This window comes from Ornithodoros turicata, chromosome 1, assembly GCF_037126465.1.
Source record: "Ornithodoros turicata isolate Travis chromosome 1, ASM3712646v1, whole genome shotgun sequence".
NCBI classification, from domain to species: domain Eukaryota; kingdom Metazoa; phylum Arthropoda; class Arachnida; order Ixodida; family Argasidae; genus Ornithodoros; species Ornithodoros turicata.
In genome coordinates, this window is record NC_088201.1 from 13,317,435 (window position 1) to 13,329,931 (window position 12,497).

The following is a 12,497-nucleotide window of genomic DNA, read 5'->3' on the forward strand; positions in this document are numbered from 1 at the left end:
GGTATAAAGAATTTTATAAACTCTATCCTCATTCATGGTCCCATAAGTGCGAAAATTGTTAAAAATGGTTAAGAAATGGTCTGTGCTGTGTGTTGTGTCGTCTTTTTGCTTGTTTCCAGGCACGGAGGCTTTGACAATGAATGTGTTGTGTCTGTCCCTTCGTGTTCCCTAGTCTCGGGGTTTTACATTATGCATGGAGGTTTTTATCGCTTTTTAAGAATGAAACCCATAAGTGCGAACGAATACAATTCAACTCGACGTTTGACGACAGCGGCTCAGGAAAATATCGCAATCTCGTTTCTCTGAAAAAATAGTACTCACATTTTATGTTACAGTCCTATAACATCTAATGTGCGCACTATTTAACAAAATGGAACTCTGAACTTTGTACTCGTACTGCTATTGTCGTGCCAACGAAAGGGGTATACGAGGGGTATACGCTCGTAGAAGAATTCATGCTTTGCTCGTTTCCTGTTTGAGCCCGTGACGGTAAACTCAGACCAACAGTTTATACTACAACGCGCTACATCGGCATTCTTCTAAAAAAGAGGTTCGTCATTTCAAGATAAAACTGTGGGGACGCATCGAAACAGGAGCGGATCCAGACCACTCGTTTGAGAGGGGGATGGGGTTCTTTGTCGGAGCACGTAGTGGGGAAGGGGGAGAGAGAATTCCAATGTATAAACTGTCGTTTTTGGGGGGGGGGGGGGAGGGGGGCGATCGCCCACTTTTGGATCCGCCACTGCATCGAAACGATTTGTTATCGAAGTTTCGATTTTGGCTTACATCATGATTCCAAAATACAAGATAGGTTTCATCTGCGTTTGACGTTTCCTGTGACTGCCTGAAAGCGCGGGCTGCTCGTCCTTTCAACTTGCCAGAACGGTGTTCTCAGAAACGTGGCATTCATTCTCCAGAGGCAGGTAATTCGCTAAAACGAGCTGCCATAGCGTAACTCACTAAACTGTTGAACCTAGCCCAAGCCTCTTCAGGTATCGCAGAGCTGTTGAACACTACCAACACCTGGGAGCCAGCTTCGCATAGCTCGTGAAAGCGTCTCTTTCGCACGTGCCATATTCGGGAAAAGTCGTTTGAAAGCTTCACCCTCGTTTCAGCTTCGCAGCAAGTCGCATCAAACGTTGCTTTCACGCAGTCATCCCCATAAGTTTACAACGGCGTGAGAACAAGGAGAGCACGACTGGCTGCGTAATGCCAGGAGGTCTCGCATGCACTGCGGCCATTGATGTGACCTGCACTGACAAAGAAGCGTTCACGCATCAACTGCTTCTCGGCACAGTGGGAGCTACTTGACGCTGACCCGTCAAATGATGCGTTGCTTTTGTTAGAACGAGCCTTGTCGCCCATTTTCGCGCTTCTTCACTTGCCCCTATTTTGCTTGTGGCAGGCTTGACTGACGCCGGTTCTCTTCGCCACCTACGTAGCCACTCTTCGCATGTGTCCTACATGTGTGCCACTTACAGTTTCTAAACCAGTAACGCTACATCCTTATCCGCTGTGTTAATGTCTGATATTCAACATTATAGGCATTCAATTGGCATTTAATTTAGCAGTAGGATGTCTCGTTGGGGCAAACTACAGGGTTATTCTAGCAAACGTTACACATTTCAATCGCACCGTAAAAACAGAAGACTAGGTTTGGCCCATCCCAAACTTTGCAGACTGATAGCCATGTATCTGAAGTTTCATTCGAATTTTTTGTAAGCGCTATAGTCATGTAGAAAGAAAATTAAAAATAAAGCAAAATCTCGCCCCATGCATTTTCAATGGCCTATCCCACACAAACACCGCCATTTTTTCTTGTGTCTGCTCCACGTTCACATCACTTCACACAGGTAGCGCTGCCTACAACGATCTGACAGGCTAATTCTGACGTTATGCACCAATCCTCATGTTCCAGTCTTGTTCCATATGCTGGTGCCACCTGTGTGTGGTGAAATGAAAATGAAGCGCACACAGCAGAAAATGTCGGCGTTTGAGTGAGATAGGCCATAGAAAATGCATGGAGTGAAATTTTGCTTGATTTTTAATTTTTCTTCTACAGAACCATAATGCCCACAAAAAATCCCAACAAAACTTCAGACAAATGGCTACGAGTCTGCAAAGTTTGGTGTTGGATAAACCCAGTCTTCTATTTTTACGATGCGATCAAAATGTGTAACGTTTGTGAGACTAACCCTATAAGTGGGAAATGCGGAACTCCAACCAAGGTTTTCGAGAAGGGGCGGTCCCGACGTTTCGGTTCTATCCTCAAGAGTAAGGAACCGAATCGGCTTCGAACGTGGTGAGGGTAGCCCTGTGGTCATCACCCTCATCTTTAGACAACAGTGCAGCATGGCAGTAGGCGCTATCGTTTATGTGTCAAAGTTCTCAGTGCAGTACAGCGTAAAATAAACTTTTTTTGTCAAATGCTTTCATGCGCCTGTATACTTATATACGAGGTATGGCACGTGGTTGTGCCGCTTCACTACCAAGCGGTTTGCCTGCCCATAGTGCGGCATGCCGCTCGGGAGGAGGAGCGGGAGGAGGTGTCCTGTGCCGATATTGGGCGTTTATGGGATATCCAGCGAAAACCGCGCAACATTTGCGGGGTTCAAACCTTGCTCGCCTGCCAGTGCGAATTGGAGCATAGATTCCCAGCTAATGTAGTGGTATGGCGATAATAGTGAGTTTTAGTATATCTTACGGTGTCGCCTTTGCGTTACGCTATAGGGATAGCGTTGGTGGTTCTGCGCACGCGCAATACGTAAGCAGAGCTTTGCGCAGAATCCCCACGCTATCCTTTACGTATGCAAAGGCGACAGCGTACGATATACTAAAACTCACTAATGTTGTAAAACCCAAACGCACTACCTTAGAAGCAGGATGAAACCAACCACCGAGGACTTCGCTGCCGCGCGGTCATTCTGATAGCAAAAATTACAAAAGGCGCCTGGAAAGTGTTCCAGTGGGAGACATTATTGGGAAATTACGAAGTCTGGGGCCATGGTTATTAAACGTACGTGGAGGAAAAAATCTTTTTGTAGCAGATCTCTAATATCCGAGATACCATGATGATGATGATGATTCAATTTTAATGGCGCATAAGCAACTCAGGCTATAGTGCGCCAAAACCACTGAGATACCTTTTTTTTTTTTCTTTGTTTGCTAAGTTTGCCAAGACAAGGTTGTTAACCCTCGAGATAACATATCAAAAATATTTTGAAGATGATCAGTATCTTTGAGATATGGCGACATCCCCATTGCCCTGCATAATGAGAAGCGCGCTATTCAATACATATACGTGGTCTGACATTTTCGGGTTAAACCCGATTCGCCCCGATTATTCCCTTCCGAATCAGTTTAGGACCGGCTCGGGTTAAACAGTCACGTATCAGGTTGTACCACGTACCACGTGCACTATTTACTAGCAATTTTATACGAATGCATGATGTTGGTACTGTTTGATTGCAACAATAAGTATGGGAAGCACATTTGATGTTACAACATGTGGTGCTAGTCTCTATAAATCTCGAGGTATGGGTGCTTTACCAATATGTGTACTTTAACCGCGGGCGGCTTGCTAGACAGGAAGCAAAACATAATAAGCCGATAACGCCCGTATGCATCAGTAGCACCCGATTTCACCCGGAATTACAGATTATAAAATAGCACACGATTTTCCGCTCCCGAATCCGGTAAAGGCATTTAACCCGAAAAAGTCAGACCCTAAATACTAATGAGTATTCATAGCTAGCCTAGACAAAAGAATACCGAACTTCACAGCGAATATAGCAAGCGAGACACGCAGAAAAGAACGTAGCTGGTGTAGCTGGCACGTTTGCAGGAAAACGTTGAAGGTGAAACTTGACCGTGATCTATGTGTCACAACTCAGACACGAGTGTAATGAACCCTTTATAAATGCGTGGCCAGATTGGCATATTGTGCGGATTGATGTAGGAAAAGTGAATACGTCAAGAAACTCGTAACGTTGCTCGATCTACCTGCAAATCAAAATGATGCGCGTGACCTAGTAAACGTCTATGTAGGACACTCATCGACCTTGAACCTGGGCCATGAGTAAAAACAACACAGCAGAAGCAATCCGCAAGCTTGATTAGAATACTGCTTCGGAAAGTTTGTCATGCGCCCTATATTTGGAACGTGGCACGGCTTTGATCCGGAGATCTTCTCGACTGATAAGACGGTTTTCCAGCCCGTCGGAAATGTATGTCTTATAGGTGGGCGCGTGGATATAGGAAGTCGTGATCCAGCCTTTCTGAGATGTGTACACGATAGGGCTTGAGCAGTGTTTCATTTAAATAATCGGCGCCTTTGTCGTGACATCGGGAGATCTGCAATGGAAATAACATCCTGATCATGGGAATGCAGGCAGTTGCGGATCAAGCGGGGACGAAACTACTAAACCCCGCTGCCTGTTCTGTACAGATGACAGCGCTGATATCTTCCTCCGAATAATATAGGATGCATCCTTGCTCTTGGCCCATTTGGACTTACGGTTCGAACAACTCCGAAAGCAAAAATTATAGTGTTCACTTCTGCCACGTGGTCGACGCGTGCGTGCTTGTTACGTCGACGTTTCAACAGTTGGAGGACTTGCGGCCATGAATGGAAAAGCAAAAGAAGGGTCGAAAGATTTGTCGATGAATATCGTGTAGGCATTTGCGACCGTTCCAAAAACGGTTCCGATATGTTTGAAATCTACAATATAAATGAAGTTCTAGTATCACCAACTTCTATAGGGTTTATTCACATGACGTCATCCGTAGGAGACCGCCACTGTCGCTAGCAGGCAGATGTGCTGCCATCGGCCGCCATATTGTAGGTCCCATTCAAGCCGGCACCCATATCGCACTCACCGTATATTTCATGTTTAAAAGCTATTGTTCGGTGTGATTTGTAGCATATCCAAGTAATTTCCAGGTTTTCGACGTTAATTGTCATCCAAAAAGCATATGACAGCAAACTCTCCTAGAGTGTGTTGTTATGTAGCTTGTAGGACTGTAACGTAAAGTTAGGATCTGTCCAAAGGGGTCTACCTCCATAGGTAGCTCTCCTGCTTGATGACAATACACATATGACAGCGAGCGAATGCGGGAACATAACTTCGAGGGACCTACAGGGGGAGGTGACGTCAGTGAATAAACCCTATATGGATCTCGAAAATATAGATGCGTGTGTCCCGAAATCGCTTTCTCATCTCGAACCCTTCAAATGCACGTGGGCTAGCGTCATTCGCCAACACTGGATACACACATCCGTGCCTCGATGTGACGATCGTTACGTGTAGAATGCTGCAACTGTACACAACCTTTCGCAAACACTAGCGAGAGGTCGGCACTCGTCGACTGCCGCTCACTCATGCTCATTCACTCCGTGCCCAGCTCATTCGCCACACTGAGCATTCTCATGAATGAGTATTGTTCATGCTCATCTCCTCGTTTGTTCCCTCATACTGGCGAGTGAATTTTTGCTCATGCTCATCCCATCGTTTGCTCATTCATGTTCGCGAGTGAGTTCCGCTCATTGATGCTCAGCTCATTCGCCACATTGAGCATGAGTGAGCATGAATGATTCGCCATATCGCACACCTAGGAACCGCACACCTGGTTTGTTTGTGTGAAACACGTGAGTTTAGCACATTATAAGAATTTCTTACCCATTGTACCAGCCACCGCAGTGCTCTGTGGTAGCACAGTTGGCTTGCTCCATTAGTCACCAAAAGGTCAGCTCATCTCCCTTAATAAAGATTGCAGGGTGGGCTAATGCGCAATGCTCGACCACGTCGCCTTTATCGTAACAAAAACGAGGTACTTTGCTTTTCTCAGAGTTACCACTACTCGCGAATTCAGCTCCACACGCGCTTGGACAGTGCCGCTTCCTTCCATAACGGAAGCACGAATTCAACGGTGTGTGAGCATTCACCGCGTGAAAGACGGCTAAGTGGTAGTGGTGGTGAGTGTGAAAGTGGAGCTGCTCGCCGAGGCTACGGAGAAGCACGACAAGCGAGCGCCGTTGATGGTCTTTCGACGCTCGGCCAATAAGAGCGAGCAGTGATGAACTCTGCAACTGCACGTGAGTACTGACTCGCGTGTCTAATTTGCCTTCCGTGCGTAGGAAAGAAAGCGTGTGTTCTAGCAGCTAAGATACTTCCTCAGAACGATCATCATTTTGCACATCTGCTCGCTTTTCCTTTTGTGCTGACCAGAATGCCCTTTGAGCACATCCACCGTTTTAACCATTCTGCTGTTTCAAAGAAAGATTTCATCGCAGTACATTCCAAGAAGGAATCCCCGAGAAAACCATCGATTCTTCGTGCCGTTCTCACTGCGACGTATTCATTATCGACAAGCTTCTATTGACACATGACACTGCAGCAGAGACTGCGCGGAGAATCATGTTTGATGCACAACTATGGCGCTATGCGGCGCTATGCGCAAAATCGCAGTCGTGCTGAATTTTAATTCAAGATGCGCTACATCCTGTCGCCCCACAATATCTGGTTATTCAAAGGGACCGGGAAGACAAGGCGTTTTGTGTGTCGAACCGTCCAGAATAGCAACCCTGACTGGCCATCCGACTCATAACGACCAAGAAGCGATGCGCCAGCTACAACCGGCCTTGTCCTTGGCACAAGTTGGTTGCCCTACTAATAGCCTTCTTTCTGCGCCCTGTAGCTCTTGTTTTCATTACACGTGGGCGTGCCCTGCTTGTCTCCTCCTAAGTCAAAGTCTTAGGTTATCGTTTTTCATCGTTTAAAACCATTTGTTCTGCGTTTTGCTTTGTGAACTATATTTGTCGTCCGTTGCTCTTAGGTCTCCGTAACCTGCCACCATAAATGCCAATCGCTATTATTGTTGAGCCCATCCCGTATTATTTATTGTATCCCCGCTCTTCGTTTAGACAAACTAACCCAACTTTCTAGACTGCGTCCATCCCCCTCTCGTTCGCCGCGATATTAAAACTCAAATAATTTCTATCAGTGCCTGTTTATTCCTCAGACTGAAGAAGACACTACCTCTTCCAAGTTTATGTTAGCATACTTCCTGATATGTTGTTGTTGTTGTTGCTTCTCTATCGAACCACCAATGGCATCAAAAGGGCGTGACATATCCAGGCTGAACATTGTTGCCTAACGTCTAAGGACGATGACACTGCAAATACCTCGATGTTGTGTAAACCTCGGTCTGTCACAGCATCATCGTATGGGCGATGTATTTCTTTTTGCCCAACGAGGACTGCGGCGAAGCGTGGCCACTACGGCGTCCTTCGATGGTCCGCCTCAGCGAGCTCTCATTGTGAATGAGGAACCATCGAGGCCAAAAGCAACATTCAAATCTATCTTACTGGCTTCATAAAAACGGAAGCCGACCGACGACAATATTCCTGTCCGTCTCGCTCGAACGCAGCTCTTGTGCCTGCCCGCTTTGCAGTATACACCGAATATCACGGGCGTTTTCACGAGTGTTATGCACTGGCCAGCAGCCCCCTTACGGCACCGGACTTCCAACCCCACCGTTTGTTTCCTGCGAGGATACGTGTACGGCATAAAAATAGTCCCAGGAAGGGGACGTTTCACTGCCGGGGATTCTTCTCACGCACGCCGACTTATCGGGTCTATTCAACTGTGTAGAGAGGAAGATCTCACAGGTGGAAGCTCCGAATGTCGTCGTATAGCTGCGACTTTCACACTCTTCGAAATGCATCGGGACGTGACTTGCTGATAAGGAAACCATAGCGAGCTACCTGTATTCGACATTGCTGATGTCCCGTAAAAAAAGTTGGACGGGTGCGTCCTTATCGGGTCATGTGCCCCGAGATTGCACCCAAAATGTACTGGAAGTCGAGTGCAAGAGGGGTGTACGGTATGTGTCTTATCAATGTTCTTTAGTTTCAAGAGTCTGTTCAAGGCCTTCCACCTACCCGTCCACCCCTATTGCACTCGACTTTCAGTACATTGTGCTGCTTGGGCAATGTTTGCTTTCGCTAATTCGCGGTTTGTCTTGCGCCGCTTTATGTTAGAAAGGGCGAAAAATCACGGCGGTGCTCTCTGTGCTCTTTGCGTTCGGCGCGGGTGCGCCAGGTGAGTTGGTCATACTCATATTTCAGTTACAGTGCATGTTCAACTCTAACCCGGGGATAGTACGGAGAGTCGATCGGAAGCACACCATGAAAATGGTACGATAAACGAAGCTGTTAAATCAAACATCTTCAGAGGAATAAGGCTGTTGGCTAATCATGTTTCTGGAACCGTTATCGTGGATACTTTCCAATCCATTAAAGCTCGCTTCTGTGGCTTCTGTGGCTCATCTCATAGAGTCAACAATACAAAAAAAAAAAAAAAAAAAAGCTCGCTAGGTACCTAACCTGGCTCCGCTTGTCCCCATTTCTTTGGGCTGCATTACATCGGGCGTGAGCGTTGCACCCATTATCTATAGTGAGGCGTTTGGCGTGTAACTATCAGGATAGGACGATAGGTGATGCTCCGGGGACACCAATGGCAAATGAGCTGCCGCTATCGTCAAATGAAGGAGGACGGATAATGCAAGAGGAATGCCATAGCGAAACGTTGGGAAGACAGTTAGAGCATCTGCCTCGCGTAGCAAAAATTCGTGCTTGTCTTAAGACAGTTGTCGAGCGTACAAACGATGTCGGCGTGGTATATCAAGTGCAAGCAACCCTAAGAGACGTACTCTTTGATGACATTCAAACCAACAAGTTGTTTGCATAGCGCTTCGAGATGGTACAGCGAGAGTGAAATAATGACACAGGAGTGCTGACAACAATGCAACATTACCAAACGGCTTTCGCGGAAACGTCGACTCACAGGAAACATTTTTTTTCGCGGCTTTTTGTCTTGTCTCGTTAGTCGTCCTCATCACAAGTTCGCGAGATATCGTCCGTCCATTTCCTTTACACGATGCATAACAAAGCGCGGTGCGCTATCTCGGCACATCGCCTGTTGACTAACCTTATCCTCGAAATCACGGATCCATACTCTTTATTTATCGAGGTTGGTTGGTTGGTGGGTGTAAAAAAGAAGAAGAAGAAGATGAGAAAAAAAAAAAGGAGATGTTGGCCCACAGGATGTACACCTCCTGCATGCAGAGGAGGCTCCGATTCCACCGTTTGTTATCGTCTAATATCTGTAGTTGAAAACCAAGACGAAGCCTCACAAGCTGTGGTGGTATCTTGTCCCGTGGACGCCGGTGGTCAGTTCCTTTTACCGGGCTTTTATCGTAGCGATCCCAAGCGGGAAGTGCACTTAGCCGCCCGATCCTGCTTTCGGAACTTCCTCGCCCGTTGCAGTTCCTGCTTTTCTTTTCCAACGCGTTTCGCCATCGCAACGTGTTGCGCTCCTTTCGAGGAATGCAGCGGCTAAATTACAGCTGGAAGTGGAAATTTCCTGGCAATCTTAGGAAGTGTATACACAATCGGTTTTTAACCGGCCGATTCCACCCTCATTGTTGAAGAGTGCTGTCCACCCGAACGAAAGCGAGACGAATCAAACGCCGATGGAAATACTGTGGTGGAAGCAAAATTAGTCGGAAAAGGGGAACGCCGATTGTGTTTCGCTCGGGGATCGGTGACACAAAACCACGCTGTTTTGGAACCGCTGACGAGTATATACCCAGGTGATGAATGTCCTGTCAAAACTCACTCCCACTGAATATGTTCTGTATAAATTGCAGAGGACGTGGCTGCTGTCATGGCGAATGCACCTCAGAAGTGACACGGAAGGCTTACGGACTGAGGTCGAAAGCGACGCTCCTGAATACGTATATGCCAGTTCAGTAAGGAGTTTTAGTGGATGGGAAGCACTCTATACGAAAACGATGCAATAAAGGCAGAGCTTGTCAAATCAAATAACCGCCAGAATAAGATGATATATTGGCTTCGGAACCGTTATCGTACACGTGAACACCTTCCGATACACTAAAACACTTTATTATCACTATATGCGCGCACATGACAGAGCGGAGGTTTGTTTCACCGGGTCACTGGTAAATGCAGAGGGGGCGTTATAAAGGAATATTGAAGTACGACATATGGACACAAGGCTGCTGCAGTCGGAACTATGGTGTACATGAAAGAACTGATGTTCTGAGGCTGGAACAACATAGAAGGGACAAATACAGTTTGTGGATATGTTGTTCTGACAGGAAGAGTCCAGTTCCACGTGACCTTTTTGAAGTCATTCCACGTTGTTGGCCTATGTATTACTGATGGGACCCTAATCAACGACAAAATATATACCCGGTACTTAGAGGGTAATAATTTATTGATGTCATAGCACATGAAAAACTACTTGTCTGTATTTGATTTACGCGCGCGCATGTGCAACAAGTTCTGTGAAAGGTGGTCGAACTCGATAGATGTTATTAAATGCCAGTGTTCCGCGCTTATTTTTAGGCCTATCGAACTGTACACGAAAAAGCAGCTGCAAGGTTAATCGAAATAACCATCAGTGTAATCTCCAGTAAAACCAGAAACCGAACATGGAATAACTGTGCTCAAAAGTAAAGGCATCAAGTTCGTTCACACCATGAAAAGCAATGGATAGTATCTTCTCAATCACGAACCGATTTCATATTCCTTTTAGAGAGGACATATCCTTAGAGGCCCTCTTTATACCGGACTTGCCTTTTATGGACTTCGAATTACTTTCATCCGCGCACCCAGGTAACGTTACTCTTCTTGCCTTTAACGAGTTACAGCCATGCAACTGGATACCGAAACCGTTACTAGCACTCACAAGTTCATCGCTTCCCCATCGTGTATGCGTAAATAACATCGTGTCACCGACGTTATAACGGGATACACTACGGTTAAGCCAAGAACATGCGACTCTTTCTTCAGACACCTACGGCGTCGTGTTGCAATGAAACACGCTATCCACCACAGGTGTATCAGGAGTTGCAACGTGCAGCTTGTTTTCGCGACCCAAGGCTTTCGGTTGCGTTGCTCCTGACACAATGAGACATGTTCACGTCAATTCCCAACTTGGACACCGACTGATGCGCTGGCCACCATCACATGTACAAACCAATACAAAGACGCGCACGTGGGAAGACTCATCGCGAGCGGCAACAAGATTAGAGATGATGGCAGTGGTTGTACTCACTGCGCACGCTCCCCGCTTGCACCACAAGGGCTACAAACAACACGCCACACGCGACGTTGACCACAACATGGCGCGTCATCTCGACAGGGCACAAGCGGCAACCACTTCTACGTCCCTTGTCCGGCGGAGAGTTACTTTATATACAACTCACGGAAACGCGCTCCAACGAGGGGGGCGGGCGGTCGCGTCCTCCTTTCTCATGACGTAAAATGACGTCAGATTTCTTTTTAATGTTTAATCGATTGTTTCCGCTACCTTTCACGAGTTATCTAGAGCGATGCGTCCCCGAGTGACGGGTCAACAATTTGTTGCTGTTGGCCATCCCATCAGATGTGGATGATGGATCCGGACTTGAAATGTATTTTACCGGATGTGCGAGGATAATTATCTGCCAAATATTTCCGAGCAAACAACTAATGTGACACATATGCATATATTGGCTTTGATTTCTTATGTTCGCTGACAGAACGGTGAGTGTCAGCTGTATAGGTAAGCTTCGGTCGCAGGACGAAGCTTTGATATTTTGCCCCGGCCGGTCATTGACTCGAGACTACGGGTTCCAACTTCAACCCGACATACACGCATGCGACACATGACGGCTTGGTACAAGCTGCATAAATATATCGTCTTCCGTAAAAGACTTAAAAAGTCCGTGCCGTGTGATGAGAGCTCAGTGCAGGAACCCAAACGTTGGGCTGTATAACATGTGATATGAATGACCCGCAGCTTAGTATAAGCCATCTTCCATATCCTACGGTACGAAACAAATAACTACCGTGCCCCTACATTTTGCCTAACGATCTTTGGAACAGCGACACGCCTATGATTGAAAATAAGTTTTTGTTGAGGATAAGAAAGGGAAGTTCGGAGAGAGAGTTGTCGTTCACGCTCAGTGACACGGAACAATACGTGCTTGAGGGATCATGGTTGTTCCGCCTTCATGTGCAAAGTTGAAGCACAAATATTCTATTGACCCATACCGGAGTCTTCTATGGTACTGTTGACAGGACCTCACTTTGCTATAAGTAGAAGCCAACGTGTTTATAGGTACTATTGTAGTAAATTCCACTCTTTCTGAGCGGAGATTACATCACATTGTATCTTGTATTGTAAATTAAATGCTTTTTTAAGGAAACGCAGACTCGCGTTTAGTAGTACACCTGTTTTCCGTTATACAACCCTTTCCTCTCCAGGACTCCAGGACTCTGGGGAAACCATAGTCTATAGACATTAAAAAATCGATTGGAATGAGAAAGAAGAAGAAAAGAAAAGAAAGTCATTTAAGTATATTCTCACATTTGTTCCTCGAACTAAAATCATTCTCTTTTTACGTGTTGGGAGAAGTGTGTCGTG

General features: G+C 46.3%; 1 protein-coding gene and 1 long non-coding RNA gene across 2 annotated transcripts in view; one reads left to right on the top strand and one right to left on the bottom strand.

Annotated features, from left to right (window-relative positions):
* LOC135377518 (uncharacterized) overlaps positions 1-11,285 on the bottom strand; it is a 35,967-nt gene extending 24,682 nt beyond the window's left edge. The window contains exon 1 of the long non-coding RNA XR_010418121.1: positions 11,145-11,285. This is a non-coding gene — a long non-coding RNA (uncharacterized LOC135377518). The remainder of the gene's footprint in view (positions 1-11,144) is intronic.
* The window catches only part of LOC135377515 (insulin-degrading enzyme-like), a 53,855-nt gene continuing 49,376 nt past the window's right edge, over positions 8,019-12,497 (top strand). The window contains exons 1-2 of the mRNA XM_064609986.1: positions 8,019-8,102; positions 9,712-9,798. Of these exons, the coding sequence (XP_064466056.1) occupies positions 8,035-8,102; positions 9,712-9,798 (155 nt within the window). The 5' untranslated portion in view covers positions 8,019-8,034. The remainder of the gene's footprint in view (positions 8,103-9,711; positions 9,799-12,497) is intronic.